Source organism: Typha angustifolia, chromosome 13, assembly GCF_048772165.1.
Source record: "Typha angustifolia cultivar Huaian chromosome 13, ASM4877216v1, whole genome shotgun sequence".
Taxonomy (NCBI): Eukaryota; Viridiplantae; Streptophyta; class Magnoliopsida; order Poales; family Typhaceae; genus Typha; species Typha angustifolia.
This window is the reverse complement of record NC_133251.1, coordinates 15,612,483-15,628,911: the sequence shown is the minus strand read 5'-3', so window position 1 is coordinate 15,628,911 and position 16,429 is coordinate 15,612,483. Positions and strand designations below refer to the sequence as shown.

At 37.7% G+C, this 16,429-nt stretch overlaps 2 protein-coding genes across 4 annotated transcripts; both read right to left on the bottom strand.

Annotated features, from left to right (window-relative positions):
- Positions 1–384: 384 nt before the first annotated feature.
- On the bottom strand, positions 385–8,552 carry LOC140775088 (uncharacterized). Its single transcript, XM_073118343.1, has 19 exons — positions 8,364–8,552; positions 7,890–8,007; positions 7,286–7,342; positions 7,069–7,139; positions 6,477–6,576; positions 6,194–6,264; positions 5,990–6,090; positions 5,807–5,910; positions 5,669–5,722; positions 5,444–5,499; positions 5,279–5,317; positions 5,020–5,164; positions 4,499–4,680; positions 4,348–4,418; positions 3,200–3,272; positions 3,045–3,106; positions 2,030–2,951; positions 1,595–1,885; positions 385–808 (listed from the first exon to the last, which is right to left on the bottom strand). The coding sequence occupies exons 2-19, from the start codon at positions 7,995–7,997 to the stop codon at positions 535–537; spliced, it is 2,781 nt and encodes a 926-aa protein (XP_072974444.1). The 5' UTR covers positions 7,998–8,007; positions 8,364–8,552; the 3' UTR covers positions 385–534.
- A 1,107-nt stretch (positions 8,553–9,659) lies between these two features.
- Positions 9,660–16,382, bottom strand: LOC140775089 (cytochrome c). 3 transcript variants are annotated; one of them, XM_073118346.1, is made up of 4 exons: positions 13,429–14,164; positions 12,479–12,697; positions 11,665–11,798; positions 9,660–10,031 (listed from the first exon to the last, which is right to left on the bottom strand). In XM_073118346.1, exons 2-4 carry the CDS (start codon positions 12,588–12,590, stop codon positions 9,936–9,938), a joined length of 342 nt encoding a protein of 113 aa, XP_072974447.1. In that variant the 5' UTR covers positions 12,591–12,697; positions 13,429–14,164; the 3' UTR covers positions 9,660–9,935. The 3 variants fall into 3 exon arrangements, with proteins under 3 accessions (XP_072974447.1, XP_072974446.1, XP_072974445.1); XM_073118345.1 differs by lacking the exon at positions 9,660–10,031 and adding an exon at positions 10,628–11,113 and having other exon boundaries at positions 13,429–14,191; XM_073118344.1 differs by lacking the exons at positions 9,660–10,031; positions 11,665–11,798 and having other exon boundaries at positions 12,575–12,697; positions 13,162–16,382.
- Positions 16,383–16,429: the final 47 nt, after the last annotated feature.

Sequence of the window (16,429 nt, the reverse complement as noted above, 5' to 3'; positions counted from 1 at the left end):
CCATTAAACTCATTTTAGAATTTGATGCATCCGACTAGTGCTACGTTCGACCTCAGAACTTATCAAGTGTATAAAACTGTTGGAGAGGTAATTCACAAGAGAATTATAATTTAGTAGTAGCCCAACGTTGCAAAGTTCCCAAAGGGGATTCTTGCCACTTTTGGGCTTACTCTCACTGTGTATGCCCTTGTAGAGGGGCCCTGCTCTCATTGATAGCAGCTCAAACATTCTTGTTAGTTAGTTGGATATATTACAGAGGCATTGCAGTTTTGAAGTATTTCTTTTACCTGCAGTTGATCTCAATTTATCAACAAATTCATCAACCAACCCTGGAGTTCAAATCGGCTCTTCGCCTTCATGGATGCGCTCTCTACCTGATATAACTTAGCCTCAGAAGATAATTATTTGAATATATAAGATAACTATACTGTTTTACATTGTAAGATCATTCTGAATATCTTATGAGCAAAGGTTATCTAGAATTTCTCAGTTCACAAATTAGATTGCTCACTGAATTGAAGTGCTACCAGATTATTATTGTGGCCATATCTTCTGACGAGCAATATCGACAACTACGCCAAGAATGCTTTTAGAAATCTTTTTCTCTGGCAACTTTAGTAAACTTGCAACTTTGGAGAATTCCGCTTGGTACAAAGGACTATCTTTATCGGCATCTGTTCTCAGATCCTTGAAGAGCTCCGGCGGAGATAATGCCCACTGCATCGCCCATATAGCGAGAGGTCGCATGTACTGCAGAGACCTGTACTCACCTTGTGTATTCCATGCTTCAGGCGTTTGAAAAGAAAACCTGTCAAATTGCACACATGAGTTGGAAATTTGGAATCTGATTTGGACTTTATTACTTACAGGAGGAACCATATGTGAAGATGTTATGCATACACATGAATTGGAATATACACGCACATTAGATTGTAGTCATTGGAGTTAGAAGTCTTAGGAGGATCATAGCAGATTAATTAACTCAAAAATTAATGTCATTTGATGCGATCTACATTGACTCTCTATGAAGAAATGAGAAATCGCCTATTCTAATTTTCTCTTGTATGTGCATTAATGAACAGACATGTAACAGTTGATGATACCATGTTTGGCTGGCATTCATTCTTTGGAAGCATCAAAGGTATTATATGTTTCACTTCAGGGAAATCAAAGTTATCAGTTACATATATACGAGGTGCATGATTAGCAATTTAGCTGTGTGGACTTGTTTGCTGCCTCATGCTATGTATTTGTATGACGTCTTGATGCATGAGCTGTGGAAGTCATTTAATGCAATCCGAAAATTAATCTCAGCCTACAAATTTGAAGTCCTCGTGTGTTTCTGTGACATCAAGCTTGTAACGTTTAAAATGGGTACTTAGTGGAGGTTTAGAAGTTCAAGGATTATCAGGAAATACTCATAAAAAAAGTTGATCGAAACAATCATATTTTGTGCTGTTCTAGGCTAGACTTTGTCTTAATCCTAATGACATCAAACTTGGCTGGCATACCTTGCTTGGGCATGGGCAAATGAGCAATACCTTCAAAATCTCAGACAAAATAAGCATCACAAGAGGTGTTACAGAAAACTTACCCCCAACCTTCTTTAGACCATACAACTTCATAATTGCCCTGTGCAGTTCTAAATGCTGTTTCTATCATGCCTTCTTGGATCATAGCAGCTGCAACAGCATAAGTCACACCCGGCCATACCTCTCTTGCCTGAAGTACTGAAGTTTCAACTGTCCCGTCTGGTCTCATTCCATTAATCGCTCCCACCTTGCCATCCTTCACCTTCAAGACATTGAACTGATAAATTTTTTCAAATGCAGTGCACGCTTTCTCCTTATCAACAATCGGTTCAAGCCCACATGCTCTAGCATACCTGAGAAGCAAGGAGTGAGAATGTAACAAGAGAAACTTTAACAGAGTTCATTAATTCTACAGTTCATTTTCCCTTTGATGTCTAAATTCGTCAGCAAGTTAAGATAAATGGAAGGAAAGATGAATAGAGTCAATCAGTTCATACCATTGTCCAGCCAATTGGTCAGCTTGGATTGATGAACTAAGATCACTACTGCTGTTATCATATAAAAAGTAGGACCCATTCCACAGTTTTCCATACACTTGTTTTGCCTTCTGATATCTGTCCCAGAAATCATCTTCAGAAGCTTTATCGCCAACTAGACGTGCCATGGCTGAAGCAGCTTGTAAAGCAGCCACCCAGAGTCCTCCTGTGTATGCACTTACACCACTGACTGACCATATGTCGTAAGTCTGATCAGGGAAACCTTCATTTTCAATCATGCCATCTTTATCCTTATCAAACTGATCCATGTAAGCCATTGCCATATAGACAGAAGGCCAAACAGCCTTCGCAAAGGACTTGTTTCCCGTTGCCATGACATCTCTGTAAACTTGTAAAACAAATTTAGGATTCAAGTCCTTCCATCTATCTGTGCCATGAAGGTTGTAAGCATTCACTTCAAACCACGGGTCATTTTGTCCAAGATCGTGGGGAACAGCACCAAGAATCTTCCTGGGAACATATGTGCCATCAATCAAACGCCTCCTCTCAGGATCATGCATCATTACTGCTGAAGCAAAGTCTCTTTGTATGCTAAGTTCAAGTTTGGGGAATAGATTTAATATCGCAAACGATGAGTAAAAATGTACGTCGTAGGTGTTCCACATGGGATACTCCACTCCTTCAAGATAGAGAAACTGACCAATGTTCTCCTCTCCTTCTTGAAGCAAAGATGGACCAAATGCGGCATTTGATGCCAAAGGAGACTGCAACTTCTCACTAATTGATGTCATGCTCTTAAGGATATCAGAGGCTGTATTGCTCGTTGGGACAATACCATTCAGGTCTTTACAGTCTGAATTGGTATCCACAGAAAATCTCCTAGTTTCAATCGCAGTCAAACTCTGTATTGGAGGCAACCCATCTATAAAGAATAAATCTTATTTACGTCGGCAGATACTGAGACAAAAATCATTTACACAACATAGAATTCGAAATTTCAAAAACTCAAACTTACCTGTCCAAATTGCACCTCCAGCATTAAGATAGTAGAGCTCATTAAAGAGTGTTATTGGGTACCTACATAGAATCTCAGAAAGTGTCAATAATAGAGATAAATCATCTTAGTTAACCACATAGTTGATGTGGGTAAATCTAGAGTGATGAACATACCATTCAGGACATCTCTTATCATGCAAAATTTGTCTTTGCCAATCTTCAATTTGGGACTCCCAGTGGCCATGTTCTAGTTCAAGTAATAAATAAAGGAATCCAAATCACAATGAAGTTCCAACTTACAAGATTAACAACTTCAAATAAGGTTGGAAGATCAATTAGATTGGGTTATACCCAAAAAAAAAAAAAAAAACCTTTGAACTGTCACTGTTATGATTTGAAACAAACCAAGTCATAAGCCCAAGCAACTACTAGACCATTTTAAACACACAACAGAAGCAGTGAGATTATTGATGTTCTCTATCTCTTGGTGGTAGTGGCCTGAAATCATTCTGATATTTTTAATCATTACAATTACAGAGTGTTAAAGCATGATTTATATTGTTTGTCAAATACTTCAGAACATAAGCTTTTGAATCAATTGACTATCTAATATGGTGTTAGAGCTAGAATGTTTTCAGTCTCAAGTTCAAACCTAATCAGACCCTTGTTAATCCTTACTTCTAATATCTTTATGATTGGATAACCATCTAGCAAGACAGAAGCCTAGCTAATATTACTGCTAGTCTCTGAAAGTCATATTAGATTCTTAATGTCTTGTAAGTCATCACAAAATCTACAATAAAAAGAAAGAAAGAAAGGTTATCACAGAATTTAACAAGGGGAAATTTGCATATAACATCCTATTTTTAACAAAATTATTATTTACACATTTTCATTATTTATAAATCAAACTCTATGATTTAGTGAATATGTGTAGAAAATACTTTGAGTTAGATTTAAACTAAAACTGTTAGAATATTCCGTTAAGTAGAGATATTTTATTTTTAAAATGACTAAAATAGTCTTAGTATGACTTAGTTGAAGGTATTTTCATAATTTTTTTAATAGAGTTAATTTAACCTAGAGGTTTGGTTAAGTTTAACTAACAAATTTAGTAGCATAATGTATTCTGTACATATTCATCAAATTATAAGACTCAATTTATAAATAATGAAAATACAGGGTGTAAATTATAATTTGGTTAAAAGACAGGATGTTATATGCAAATTTTCTATTAGCAAAAGATGCATAGTTGCGTACATTTCATATTGTCATGATAGGAAGGTCATTACTTTTATATTGATGTATTACCAAAATCTTACCAATGATAGCATCATGAGCAAGATTTGCTGCCCCTGTGGCTCCATCAGTGCCATAAAATTGGGTATACCTCCTGTTATATATTTTCATGAGCAAACTCATAGGGATTAATGTTTTTCAATGCTGCATTATCTTAATAAGTGACGAGCTCACCTGTGATAAGTTTTTCCACTTGAAAACTCCACTTCTGGATTTGCCCATGACAATGAAAATGTCACGGTACGGGTTTCTTGAGATGGTACTGTCACTAAAGCTGCAACAGCTGCTCCAATGGACGATCCTGGATCTGATGGCATCAATGCTTTGTTGCAGTCGAGATGGGAGAAGGATCCATGCTGTTAGATTAGGTATACCTCAAAACACGTAATCCACATATATGTGCATAGAATAAATTTATGAAACACATTTACATGGAAGAATATGTTTTAACTTTTAAGCACAAAAGGAGCACGCCTAATTGGAATATTGAAAATAGATATAAAAACTGTAACAAATAAAGGCATATTGCTTATCGTTACAATGAACTGTATGCTTGGGAAACCAAGATAGAAATATTTTAGTTATCACAGGTCTGATGCCTTTTCTAGCCTAATTAAATTCTAATATTAGACTCACTTACATCCCGAGTATGCCTAAGAATGAGCTGCGAACAAAAACTAATAAACTGATCCAACCTGTTTAACTTCATTCCACATATCTCTTGCTGTCAATCCTTTGGAATCACCCTTTATCACAAAGTAAGGACATTCTGAAACTTGCACTTCGGCTGTCTCTTGAGCTGCTATTGCAAATGTGACTGGTGTCTGCTTATTTGCAGCTCTACATTTGTGGAGACACATCTCAAATAAAGTAATACGGAATGACAAATGCTTATTTGTGAATCAACATTCTAATTTAGGTAATGATAAATTGTGCAATTAAGAATATAAATACCTGTGATGAAGAAGTACTCCATGCACGCCATCATGTTCTCTGGTGAAAATAACACAAGGATATAACTCAGGCCTTGGAAAGGCTTGTAATCTTATATTGCTGGCTTCCATAAACTCTTGATATTAGAACGGATTACACATATATGATATCAGTTAGCATCCTTACTTCATTTTGGAATTGAAATGATTTCCAGTAAATTCAGATTTCCCACCTACTGAGTTCTGCATGATAAGAAAATAAGTTCTCCCTCAGAATCATTGCATTTGATAATCAGAGATTGGGCATTTTGCAAAAAAAAAAATATTGACGAAATAAGCAAAGTAAAATGAAAATATTGACATTCAGGTAAATTTCAAATACTAGAATAATTAATTTTGATACTAGACTTACCGCCCATGTAAACAACAAAGTCACATCTGCAGGAGTACTCCCGGAATTGCATATCTGGATATTCATATAGTTTAGTAAAGACAATTCAAGAAAGCATACTGAAGAAAAAAACAAACTTCTGATAATCATGCTTAATACCGTGAAAGTAAATACTGCAACAGGGAAACTGCTCTCTTTATAGTTGTGGGGAATAAATGGTGATATCTGACGGCAAGTTATTTTGATTTCTGGGTCAGGTTCACCTACATTGATGATTATAAGAAATATAGGTAGTCGGCTCGTCTTCTGAGTATAAAATATTAAGTACTTCATTACAATTACCATCATAGACTGTCCAGGACCTCGGGTACAAAGCATGGTATGTGCAATTCTGTCCTCTAAGATTCCAGTCCCAAGCTTCTATACCAGAATTGGTACTTCCTCTGCACATTGGAAGATCAAGTTTAGGTTTCTGGACTAGTTCAGGAATAAGATAAAGGAAGTATAACATTAAAGGTCAGCTTTAAAAGTTAAAACATTTCTTACGTGGGCATGCCTGTGCTTGAAGGGGACAGCACACTAGAAATCTTTCTACCATTAGAACGTGATATGAAGACCTAAATGAAATTATGACGTTCAATTAAAGATTCAATTTAAGATGTAGTTCAAGAACAATACATGATAATATGAATGAGATAGTGATTGCTTGGCATCTACTAAGTTAGATTTGAAACATCACAATACTAGGTTGCAGAAAAGAGAGAAACAACTACAGTTAGTTATGATTCTCATATTTAAAACTTTTTTAAAAAAAAGAGCACTAACTTACAGAGAATTGATTTGCTAGAATAGGATTTTCTTCACATACACCAGGGAATAGTTGCAAATGTTGAAAATAACCTTTGTAGCTTCTTCCTATACTTCCTGCACTGTAAGTTTGAGTTGCAACCATGGCGAATATATGGTCAGAAACTTTAAACATAAAGAATCATGAATGTTACTAAGTGTCCATTTGCGATAATACAACTGAAATTTTCTTAAAGGAAATGGAGAGTTGCACAATAAACATGTCACGATATAGCTTTAGCACCCTAACTACAGGTCCTAGGCACAAAGCGTCAAGAAGGTATCCACAAATCATAATTAGATAGATTGGAAATAAACATGAGGAATTGATTCCATTTAATTATGCTACTCTCCAACCCTCCACCAAGTGACCTACTCTCCAAGCCTGAATCACTATTCATAAAGAACGGTAACGTAAAAAAGAAAATGTTGACTTCCTGAAAGGTAACAGTGTTAAAAGAAAAATGAGATAATGATTCCATTAGAGAAAAACAGAATCATGGTAATGATCAGTGAACTATCATTTTTCAAGAACTAGGACTTCACATTAATGGGTTCAGTGGTGAAGGTCCTACCCAACGCCACCGAGGGGAACTCCGTGAGAAGATGCATCCGCCCACTTTCTGAAAGGGTCATAAAATGAAGCCTTTGGAAAAAAAAAAAAAAAAAGGGAAATATTTTAGAAATAAGCAAATAATTAAGGAATAATATAGTGTCAGTTCCTCCAAGAGCTTCAATTAGATGCCAAATTAGGGTAACATATATGTCAATTGCACATAGAGAACAACTTACCCGTCCTTTCGCAATTTCTTCAACGTGTGACCAGCATAATTGAAAAAACAATGGAGCCTACAAAAGTCCAGGTAATCAGATTAGATAATCTGAAGAGGTGGAGAATTAAGTATAGGTACATGTAGTTTTTCTTCAATTAGGACTTCAACAGTCTAGTTTTTGATATGTTACAATGGCATTTCTCAGCAATCCATCTACAATTCTTTGCACGATTGCATTTGGAAGCAGGGGAAAGTTGTTAAATGTTCAGTAGAAATGCAGAGGCAATTTGTAAAGTACATCTCTTTGCACAAACGCACTTAGAAGCAGGCAACATGCATAATTGAAATACTGAATTCAGACCGGAAATCCATCCATCTCCTCAATTATCAACTATGATTATTCATGCAAATACATACATTGATATTGTTGATAAGATGATACAAGCAAAAACCTTCAGACAAAACAATCATATTAGGTGAGATGATGACAGTAAGCTCAAACGAAATAGTAACCATGATCCAATGTTAATTTAAACAAACAACTAAGCACAAAGAACAATTAATTTTTCATAAAAAATTCTTTCATCATCTATATTAAAGCCAACATAAAGTTAAACACTTACCAGATGAAGCATATCAGTCATGCTCAGAGTAAATGGTAATCTCTTTATCTCATCATCATCGATCTTCCTTTGCCATGTCAGAGATGCGGGTTGGCCAGGATCAATCATATTCGCAAGACTGAACGAATAAAAATAAATAAATTCAGATGAAAAAAAAAATTGTAAAAATATATTAAGAAGCCATTCACAATTTTATGCAAGAAGCGCCTTTATCTAATCCCAAAAAAAAGGAAAAAAAAAATCCATTCTAAGCCAGAAAAATTTGAAAGAACCTGCTCCATTTCACCCTTCAGATGAACCAATCAAGATGCAAAAAGAGTGCAAAGGATTGACATCTAAGAATCGATCCAAGAAGAGAACAATAAAAGCATAAATCCGTAACAACAATTGCACCTTTAGAAGCACACTACCTATAAAAAAAAATTAAAAAAAAAAAAATCAAACAATAGCGATTCCAGAATAATGCTCGATCACCTTTGCAAAACAGAAAACAAAATCTTCTTCTCGCTGAGAGATTAACGGGAGAAGCGTCTCCAAGCTCACGGATTCCACGAGAGCAACTGGAAGTTGGTTCGTGTTTATTATTAGTAGAGCAGCAGAATATAATGTCCGTTACTTCACTATGAGCACACAGCACTCGCGGCTGCAAATCCCCCAAAAGGCAGCGCTTCAGGTGAGGATAAATTAGGGAATTTATGTGAAAGCTGAGGGTGAAAATGGTAGGAAATTATTGGACGTATCCGGTGGGCTGGAGGTGTAACCTTCTCCTAGTCCATTCAACGTTCTCTGGCTGCTAAAATCTTATGTTTTAATTTCTTCCTTTTTTCCAACGGTTTGACCAAAATATAGTTTAATGGCTTAACATATATATACATATACATATACATGTTTAGCTCGTTTCATTTGCGTCATAGAAAAGAATCAAGATAAAAAAAATAAAAAATAAAGTAAAACTAATCACGGGTGGTGACAGATGAACCGATTAACGTCCGAGCCAGCATAGCCAAAGGGAATCTACAAATAGTTAATATTAGCTTCTAAATAAATAAGTAGATTAGCCGGAAGGGTACTGGGTACGTCATTCTACTCTCTCTCTCTCTCTCCTCCCGTACAGTGACTGATTTAAGTTTGCTTGTTAGAGTCTAATACACTTTAAAAGCATATATACCAAACTAGGTATATTTTAAAGCTATTATCTCAATCAGTAATTTTCAATATGAATTACTAATTAAGCAAGCGATTTATATAAAAAAAAAAAGAAAAAATTTATAACCACTCATAGATAGTTAAGATCCCGTGAAAGAAATTGGACTTATTTGATACTCGTCTCTTTTTTCTCCAAAAGACTAAGGTGATAAAGATGTCCGGAGAAAAAGAGGAGTACCGGTGCGTCTCTGCAATCCGAATGGAGACGTCTATTCTGGCATTTCCAAAACAATCGGCAATTGTCTATTCTCTCGCTCTCTCTCTCTCTCTCTCTCTCTCTCTCTCTCTCTCTCTCTCTCTCATTAAAAGAAATTAGTTTAGCAAGAAATTGAATTGTCTACATATCGCGTCTAAAGAAAAGGCAGTACCAACACGACGACAAACAATGTACTACCTCAGCCAGTGAACATTCGATAATCGAGAAAATGCAACCGTCAAGTACCAGAATAATGGCATATTGATCATCTTATCTCCTCCGCGTGTTAAAACCGACGCTATCAGCTCTGTTATGGTTGTCAGTCAAAAGTCAACATCAACTGCGCAGGAAGATCCAAGGCATACCAATCAACTATAAAACAAAATGTGCCATGGTATCCGACCAATCCAGTAGCTCTCGTTAGCAGCTAGATTCCAAGTTTAACGTACATTATCTACCTGTAATCTCTCACTGCAGATTCTCAAATTAAAAAAAGGAAAAAAAAAACTGAATTGTTTCCCAATCCCTCAATAAAGTTATTGAGGGCGATGAAATAGAGTAGTTTTGCATGGCTCGCTACAAGATCTTACAAGGCTTATTTGCCGGAAGTAAAAAAATCTTTCGGAAAGTGACAGACTGCCAATCTAAGGTGCTGTAGCTTCTTTCAAATATGCAATAAGATCTGCACGCTCCTGTGGCTTCTTCAGACCAGGGAAAACCATCTTGGTGCCAGGAATGTACTGCATAACAACAACATATCAGAAGAATAGAGTAGGAAAATTCGGTTACATGTGAAAAGGTTATCGAATAGAATTTGTTCCAGGAGTACACTGCAGAGAATAATCAAGAGAGAGAACAAGGGAACCATCACCCGTCCCTACTCCCTGGGAGAATGAGCATTTCCCAAAGGGGCACTCTCTAACCTTCCGTAAATGCACAACAAATGAACAGGCAATGTTTCAGAACGTATAAGTAGACCTTCTTCTCAGAAAAAGAAAAGGTATCAATAGATCTTAGAAGAAATTGAAGTTTTCACTGGATACTTTTGATGTCTTACAAACATCAACTGGCACTGGATGCAATATTTATATATGCATATGTTATCGTTTTGGAAAGAAACATCTATACCCATGATACAGTCAGAAATTCTTGAACAAATGATAAAACCATCAAGCTAAGTACTAGTGGTAGATGTAGTGATTTACAACACATGCAATTTGACATATTTTATAGGTTTTTTCATTGTTCAATTGCAATTTATTTCATAGTGCTACTTTATATATTACAACCTGAACAAAGGAAACCTGATCAACAGAAATATAAAAACAACCAACAGTGCATAATAATTGCAAACTTTTTGTTTTCAAGTTCTTGTTGTTTCTCCCCCATTACATAAGCTGTAATGATTCTTTATAACTGCAAGTTGTTTTCCTAAAAGCCTAGTAACCAAAAGAATACTAGTCTTGTAGGAACAAAAGGCAGCTATTTCCTCAGGTTGTAGCATAATCTACAAAATAAACTACCATATGCATCCAGCTCCCTGTACATCAGCACTCTATATAAATATAAAGCCTTCACTGCTCAATGTCACGAGGTGATCAAATGTCTAAGGGATCACAAGGTGTGCAGAGCAAGCAGCTTGTCTTCTTAACAGAAATTCACTGAAGTGAGAGAAAAAAGAGATTACGATTGACAGGTCCTTCGTAACCCCGTTAATTGTCATAACAAAATGTGATGGATGAAGAGCTTCATGAAAAAAGAATTTCAACCAAGCAAGCCTCTCTAACCAGGGTTTCCTCGAGCTGATCTTTCTTCCATTACTCTATTACAAGAAAACCATCTATCCTTGTTAGTCAAATATATGCCCCCAAAAGAGTTGTATACATCTCAAAACCTAGCCAAGATAATTTCAAATATCATAAAAAATATCTTTAGTACAGGATCATGAAAATGAAGAAATCATTCGCCATAATCCTCCAAAACATCTTCCAATCTCCATACCTCGAATGTATAGCCATTAAAAATGAACAAATATACTAAAAGCCTAAAATGTTGGTCATAGCTCACTCCAAGGTGATCCACAACCATACCTATATAAATTTTCCACTCTTAGAGCTGTGGTGAAACGCCAGGGAAGTTTGTCAAAAGAACCATACTTTATCCAATTAATCCCTGGTGAATCTAGTTGGGATGACAAAACCACTATATTTAACCATCTACAGATGATGCCACAAATTATAGATAAGAAAGAAAAATCCACCCATAATGGCTTGCTATGGCAACCAGAGTCCATAACAACTAATGAGCACTTACTAGACGGTACAAAGATGATTTAAAAATGAGATTTAATCAGCCCTCTTAAAGTGCCCATACCTTCTTAGGATTTAGCAAGTAATCATACAAAGCCTTCTCCTCCCAAATAACTGCCATGTTCTTGTTTGCAGTAGAGTATGAATACCCAGGAGTTGTGCCTGACTGCCTCCCAAAAAGGCCATTCAAGTTTGGTCCTATACACGACAACAAGAACATCAGCAACAGAGGAAGATGATAACATGGTAAACAAGAGAGTAAAAAATTCAATTATGATTACCAGCAAAAATGTTAATAGATGAATGTCAAAACTAATCAGATCATCAAATTTTCAAGGATCCGTTAATTTGTAATAATATATGCTTCAATCCTATAACAGCTCACTCATTTAAACTCCTCTCGTCTTTCCCAATGTATACATACAGTTGACAGAAAAAACTTCATACCACTAGAATCTGGCAAAATGACGACAGAGAATCTACATCAAACTAACCACTAAGCAAGTTAAAAAGAGTAATGAGATTACTAAAAGAACAGTCCATCCTCAATCCATCCAAAACCAGATCAAACATCAGATCCGAGAGAACAGTAGTATCCAGATCCAACTAATCGAGGCTTAAGCATAACACATCCGGTACCAGGAAATATTCTAATTCAGAAACTACAAAAATGACATTCCATAAAATTAACCATAACATAGACATAAATATCCACATCTAGAAGTGGAGAACTCGTTTCTAAGTGTAACACACAGACAATTGAAATCGACAGGCTACACCGGATTAAGATCCGACCGAAGAGCCAAATGGAAAATCCAATCTTGTGGAGAGAAAGCTAGTAGATAGATAAGAGAGAGATATCAGAGCAAGTTCTCCACCTTGCTTGTGGCCGGCGCCCTTGTCGACGGTGTGGCACTGCGCGCACTTCGTCTTAAAAATCTTCTCCCCAGTCTTGGGATTTCCGGGAGGAGCCTCCTCGAACGATGCCATTGGAGATATCTCTAGAACTAGGGTTACGTTTTCGCCTCTCTTCTCGAAGGAGCTCTTCTCACCTCGCTTTCTCGCACAAGCCAAAGAAGTACGTACGGCACGAGTTCCTAACAGTTACAATTACCGGATTAGCCCCGCCGATATGCTTAATAACAAGAGAAGATACGAAGCACGAGAACAAAGGAATTGGATAGAGCAGGGGTAATTTCGGAATACAAGATTGTTCCAGAAGCTTTCATGCTTCATTATTTGAAAGAAGACACGTGGAAATTAAATTACATAGAAGCGCCTGTAACTGTTTAATTTACAATTTGGTAATCCAGCACAATAAATAATTTGGGATTATGTTTAAATAATCCTATTGAGTATTTCCATTGCTCAAAGTGATAGGATTGTGTTTGAATAGAGAGAGAATGCAAAGTTATTCCCTCTCTGCCAATTTAATCAAACTGAAAGAGAAACAACAAAGCATCTGTGAAATACAATAAGCAAATTCATATCTAATAAATTGGCTTGTTTGATTCTATCAGAGGATAAAACATTCAAGCAAGCATATAAAAGGATGGCTAACCTATAACATATAAGAACTCGAATTTCGACTACTTATACTGGAGAAGATGTAAGCTGCTCAAGTTATAATCACTGTCATGTAGAGCGATATGATCAATCCATAGAAGAAAATGAAACAATCAGAAGATAGAAGTTCTCTGCGCAACCTTTAACTAAGTGGAATTGTGCATTAATAAAGAGGCACCACTGAGTAGTGTAAAAGATCCAGTTTCACCATTTGCACTAGGTTGGTTGCATAATATACCAAAGTTTGTAAATGTGAACTGACCATTTCACAATGACTGTTGGTAACGCTGCTTGGCTGGAGATTCAAAGCATCTTCCAGTGAGGTGTGCCATGAAGATGAACCGACAGTGGTGACCCATTTTTTGCAGGCAACAACCATGCAAAATAGGAAAGCAATTCCACCTGAACTGTACAAAAAGAAGTTCCTGTCATAGCTACATCCTTTGCATCATTAAATGGCCATCCAAAATTTATCCATGTAAACTGAAGATCATAATTTCAGGTGTTTCCCAAGAAGATGATAGGTGTCAAGTTCTACAGAAATGTTTTATGAGTAATTCAACACTGTCCTTCCCAATTTCATCACCAAGGATTGTACTGTTGTCACATGCAGTATCATTGATGTGATCCACAGCCACCATAGTTTCAAAATAATTACTGATTCCAGTGCAAAATCTCTTAATCTTGCAACTGCCTCATCAGTCATCACACTTCAGTTCGTCATTTTTAGCATATCCGACGTCCTTAATGTGATCAAACAGTTCTCCCTACAGCATAAATAAAACATGTTCCTGTTGGTTTAAGCTATCCTATATATGGAACGATTTTGAACCATACTCTAAATGTAGTCATGAATGCCTGGAGATCTTTAAACCCTGTTGGCCTGTTGTCATCGATGATCTAATCATAGCTAGCCCTTGACAGCATTTAGCAGAGGCATACACACTGAATCACTATGTAGTGGATGGGATCATCTCTGACCTCATATCCAACTAGTATATAGTTTCAAAATGGATACTGATCGTCCTGCAGAATTTCATCAACCAACTGCCAAACACTTCACTTCCTCATTACAAGTAAATCCGACATCCCTCATGTGATCAGACAATCCTTCCAACAGCATGAAAATAATATGTTCCTGTTGCTTTAAATTGTCCTCTAGCTGGAACGGATACAAATCATACCCCAAATGCAGCCATGAATGACTGGGACCTTTCCTTAAGCCCATCTTTATCATCAATGATCTGACCATTGCTAGCTCTTGCCAGCATCTAGCAGATGCATACATATTCTGAATCACTACATAGTGGCTAGGATTATCTGACCTCATTTCCAACAGCTTCTTTGCTGCCCTTTCCCCTATATTTATATTCCCATGGATCCTGCAAGCCTCAATAAGTGTTGCCAGCATGGCTGCACTTGGCTGGAGTGGCATTCTATCAATTATCTCTTCTGCTGTCCTTAGCAAACCTGCCTGACTATATAAGTCAACCATGCAAGAAAAATGCTCCAGTCTGGGTATGATGCCATGTACTGCAACCATTTTGTCGAAGAGAATTTGTCCTTCCACAACAAGTCCGGAGTGACTGCATGCTGACAAGATGGCCACCATTGTTATATGATCTGGCTCAATTCCACGGCTAATCATCTCATTGAAAAGCTTCAATGAATTAGTCCCCTCCCCTTGTATTCCATAACCTAAAATCAATGATGTGTAGGGGATCTTGTCATGATACCTTATAGTATCAAACACCCTGTGGGCAGATGAGATCCTTCCTGACTTGGAATACATGTCTACAAGAGAGTTCTGTACCAACTCATAGCCCTCTAATCTTTGCTTGATGATGTAACAGTGCAGTTCCCTCCCATGTTGGAGGTTTGCAATGCGTGCACTAAGCGAAATCATTGTTAGCACTGTAACATAATTTGGCTGCACACCGGAACCAATCATCTCTCGAAAAATCAAAGAAGCTTCCTCTGTTTGGTCCATGTGCCTATAGCCAGCCAACATAGAATTCCAAGTTACTACACTCCGAATTGTACTCATCCTAAACAAAATATAAGCGTCAGCTGTGTTCCTACACCTGAAGTACATTGTGATCAAAGCATTTATAATATTCTCAAGCCTGTCACAGTGAAGACGTGTGCTCAAACCATGGATCTCCTTACCCACTTTCTCATTTTTGACTTTGGAGCATGCCTTCAAACCAATTACTAGTGTCACGAAATCTATCATTGAATCACCCTTCCCCATTTGGGAGATCAACCTAATCACCTCTACATAATTACCCATTTGCAGATTCCCCACAAGAACAGCATTCCAAGTCACGGTGTTCACTCCTGAGGTCTCCGGCATCAGTTGCAGCAACTCAAAAGCCTCCTCCCACATCCCCTTCAGTGCATACCCCGATATCATCGAATTCCAGGTAATTACATCTCTCTCAACCATTCCGTCAAACAGCTTCCTGGCAGTATCCAACTCATTGCACTTTGCATACATCCCTACCAGAGAATTCCAGACACACAAATCCCACTCTAAAACACTCTCACCTATACGTCTATGTACCTCCCTCCCCAAATCCAATTCAAAAATCTCCCCGCAGGCCCTGAGAACAGACGGGTATGTAAACTTGTTCACCCACACGCCCAACTCCACCATCCTTTTATAGCTAAAAATGGCATCTTGCCACAACCCATTTCGGATATAAGCCCAAATCAGCAGATTCCACGGCAAAGTTTGCAACTTTTTCGCTCCTTCGACGACGGCACGGGCTTCGACGAGAAGGTCAAGGGCGGCGTAGAAAGAGGTGAGCTTGGGCACCAAAAATGGATGGTCTTGGAACCCAAGAGAGACAATATGTGCATGGAGCTGCTCTCCCGCAAGAAGAGCCCTTTGCGAAGTGGAGCAATGGAGAAGACACGAAACGGATCGGAGAAGGACGAGGGCAAGAGGTGGGGAGTGGAGTCTAAGGAGGGAGTAGGTGGTGAAGGCCTCGGAGAGGTGGCCCAAAGAGGAGAGGGACTTGATGGAATCTACGAGTGAGAAGAGGAGATGGTTCAGTGGGTCTTCGGAGCTCTTCTTCTTCTTCTTCTTCTTCCACGGTGATGGGATTGGAGCGCGAATTGTGGGTTTCTTCCATGATGTCGGAATGCACCTTTGGATGCGAAAGAGGTGGTCTTTTGAGAGGGAGGGAGGAGTGGGCATCAAAGCCTTTGGACTCCTCCAGTCCCATAAGCTAAATACCAAAATCTAGCCAAAAGTC

Coding starts and splice junctions, on each gene's coding strand:
- LOC140775088 (XM_073118343.1), bottom strand. CDS start 7,997: ATGATTGATCCTGGCCAACCCGCATCTCTGACATGGCAAAGGAAGATC. Junction 7,343..7,889: donor TGACTGATATGCTTCATCTG/GTAAGTGTTTAA, acceptor GGACTTTTGTAG/GCTCCATTGTTTTTTCAATT. Junction 6,091..6,193: donor TCAAGCACAGGCATGCCCAC/GTAAGAAATGTT, acceptor TCCAATGTGCAG/AGGAAGTACCAATTCTGGTA.
- LOC140775089 (XM_073118344.1), bottom strand. CDS start 16,371: ATGCCCACTCCTCCCTCCCTCTCAAAAGACCACCTCTTTCGCATCCAA.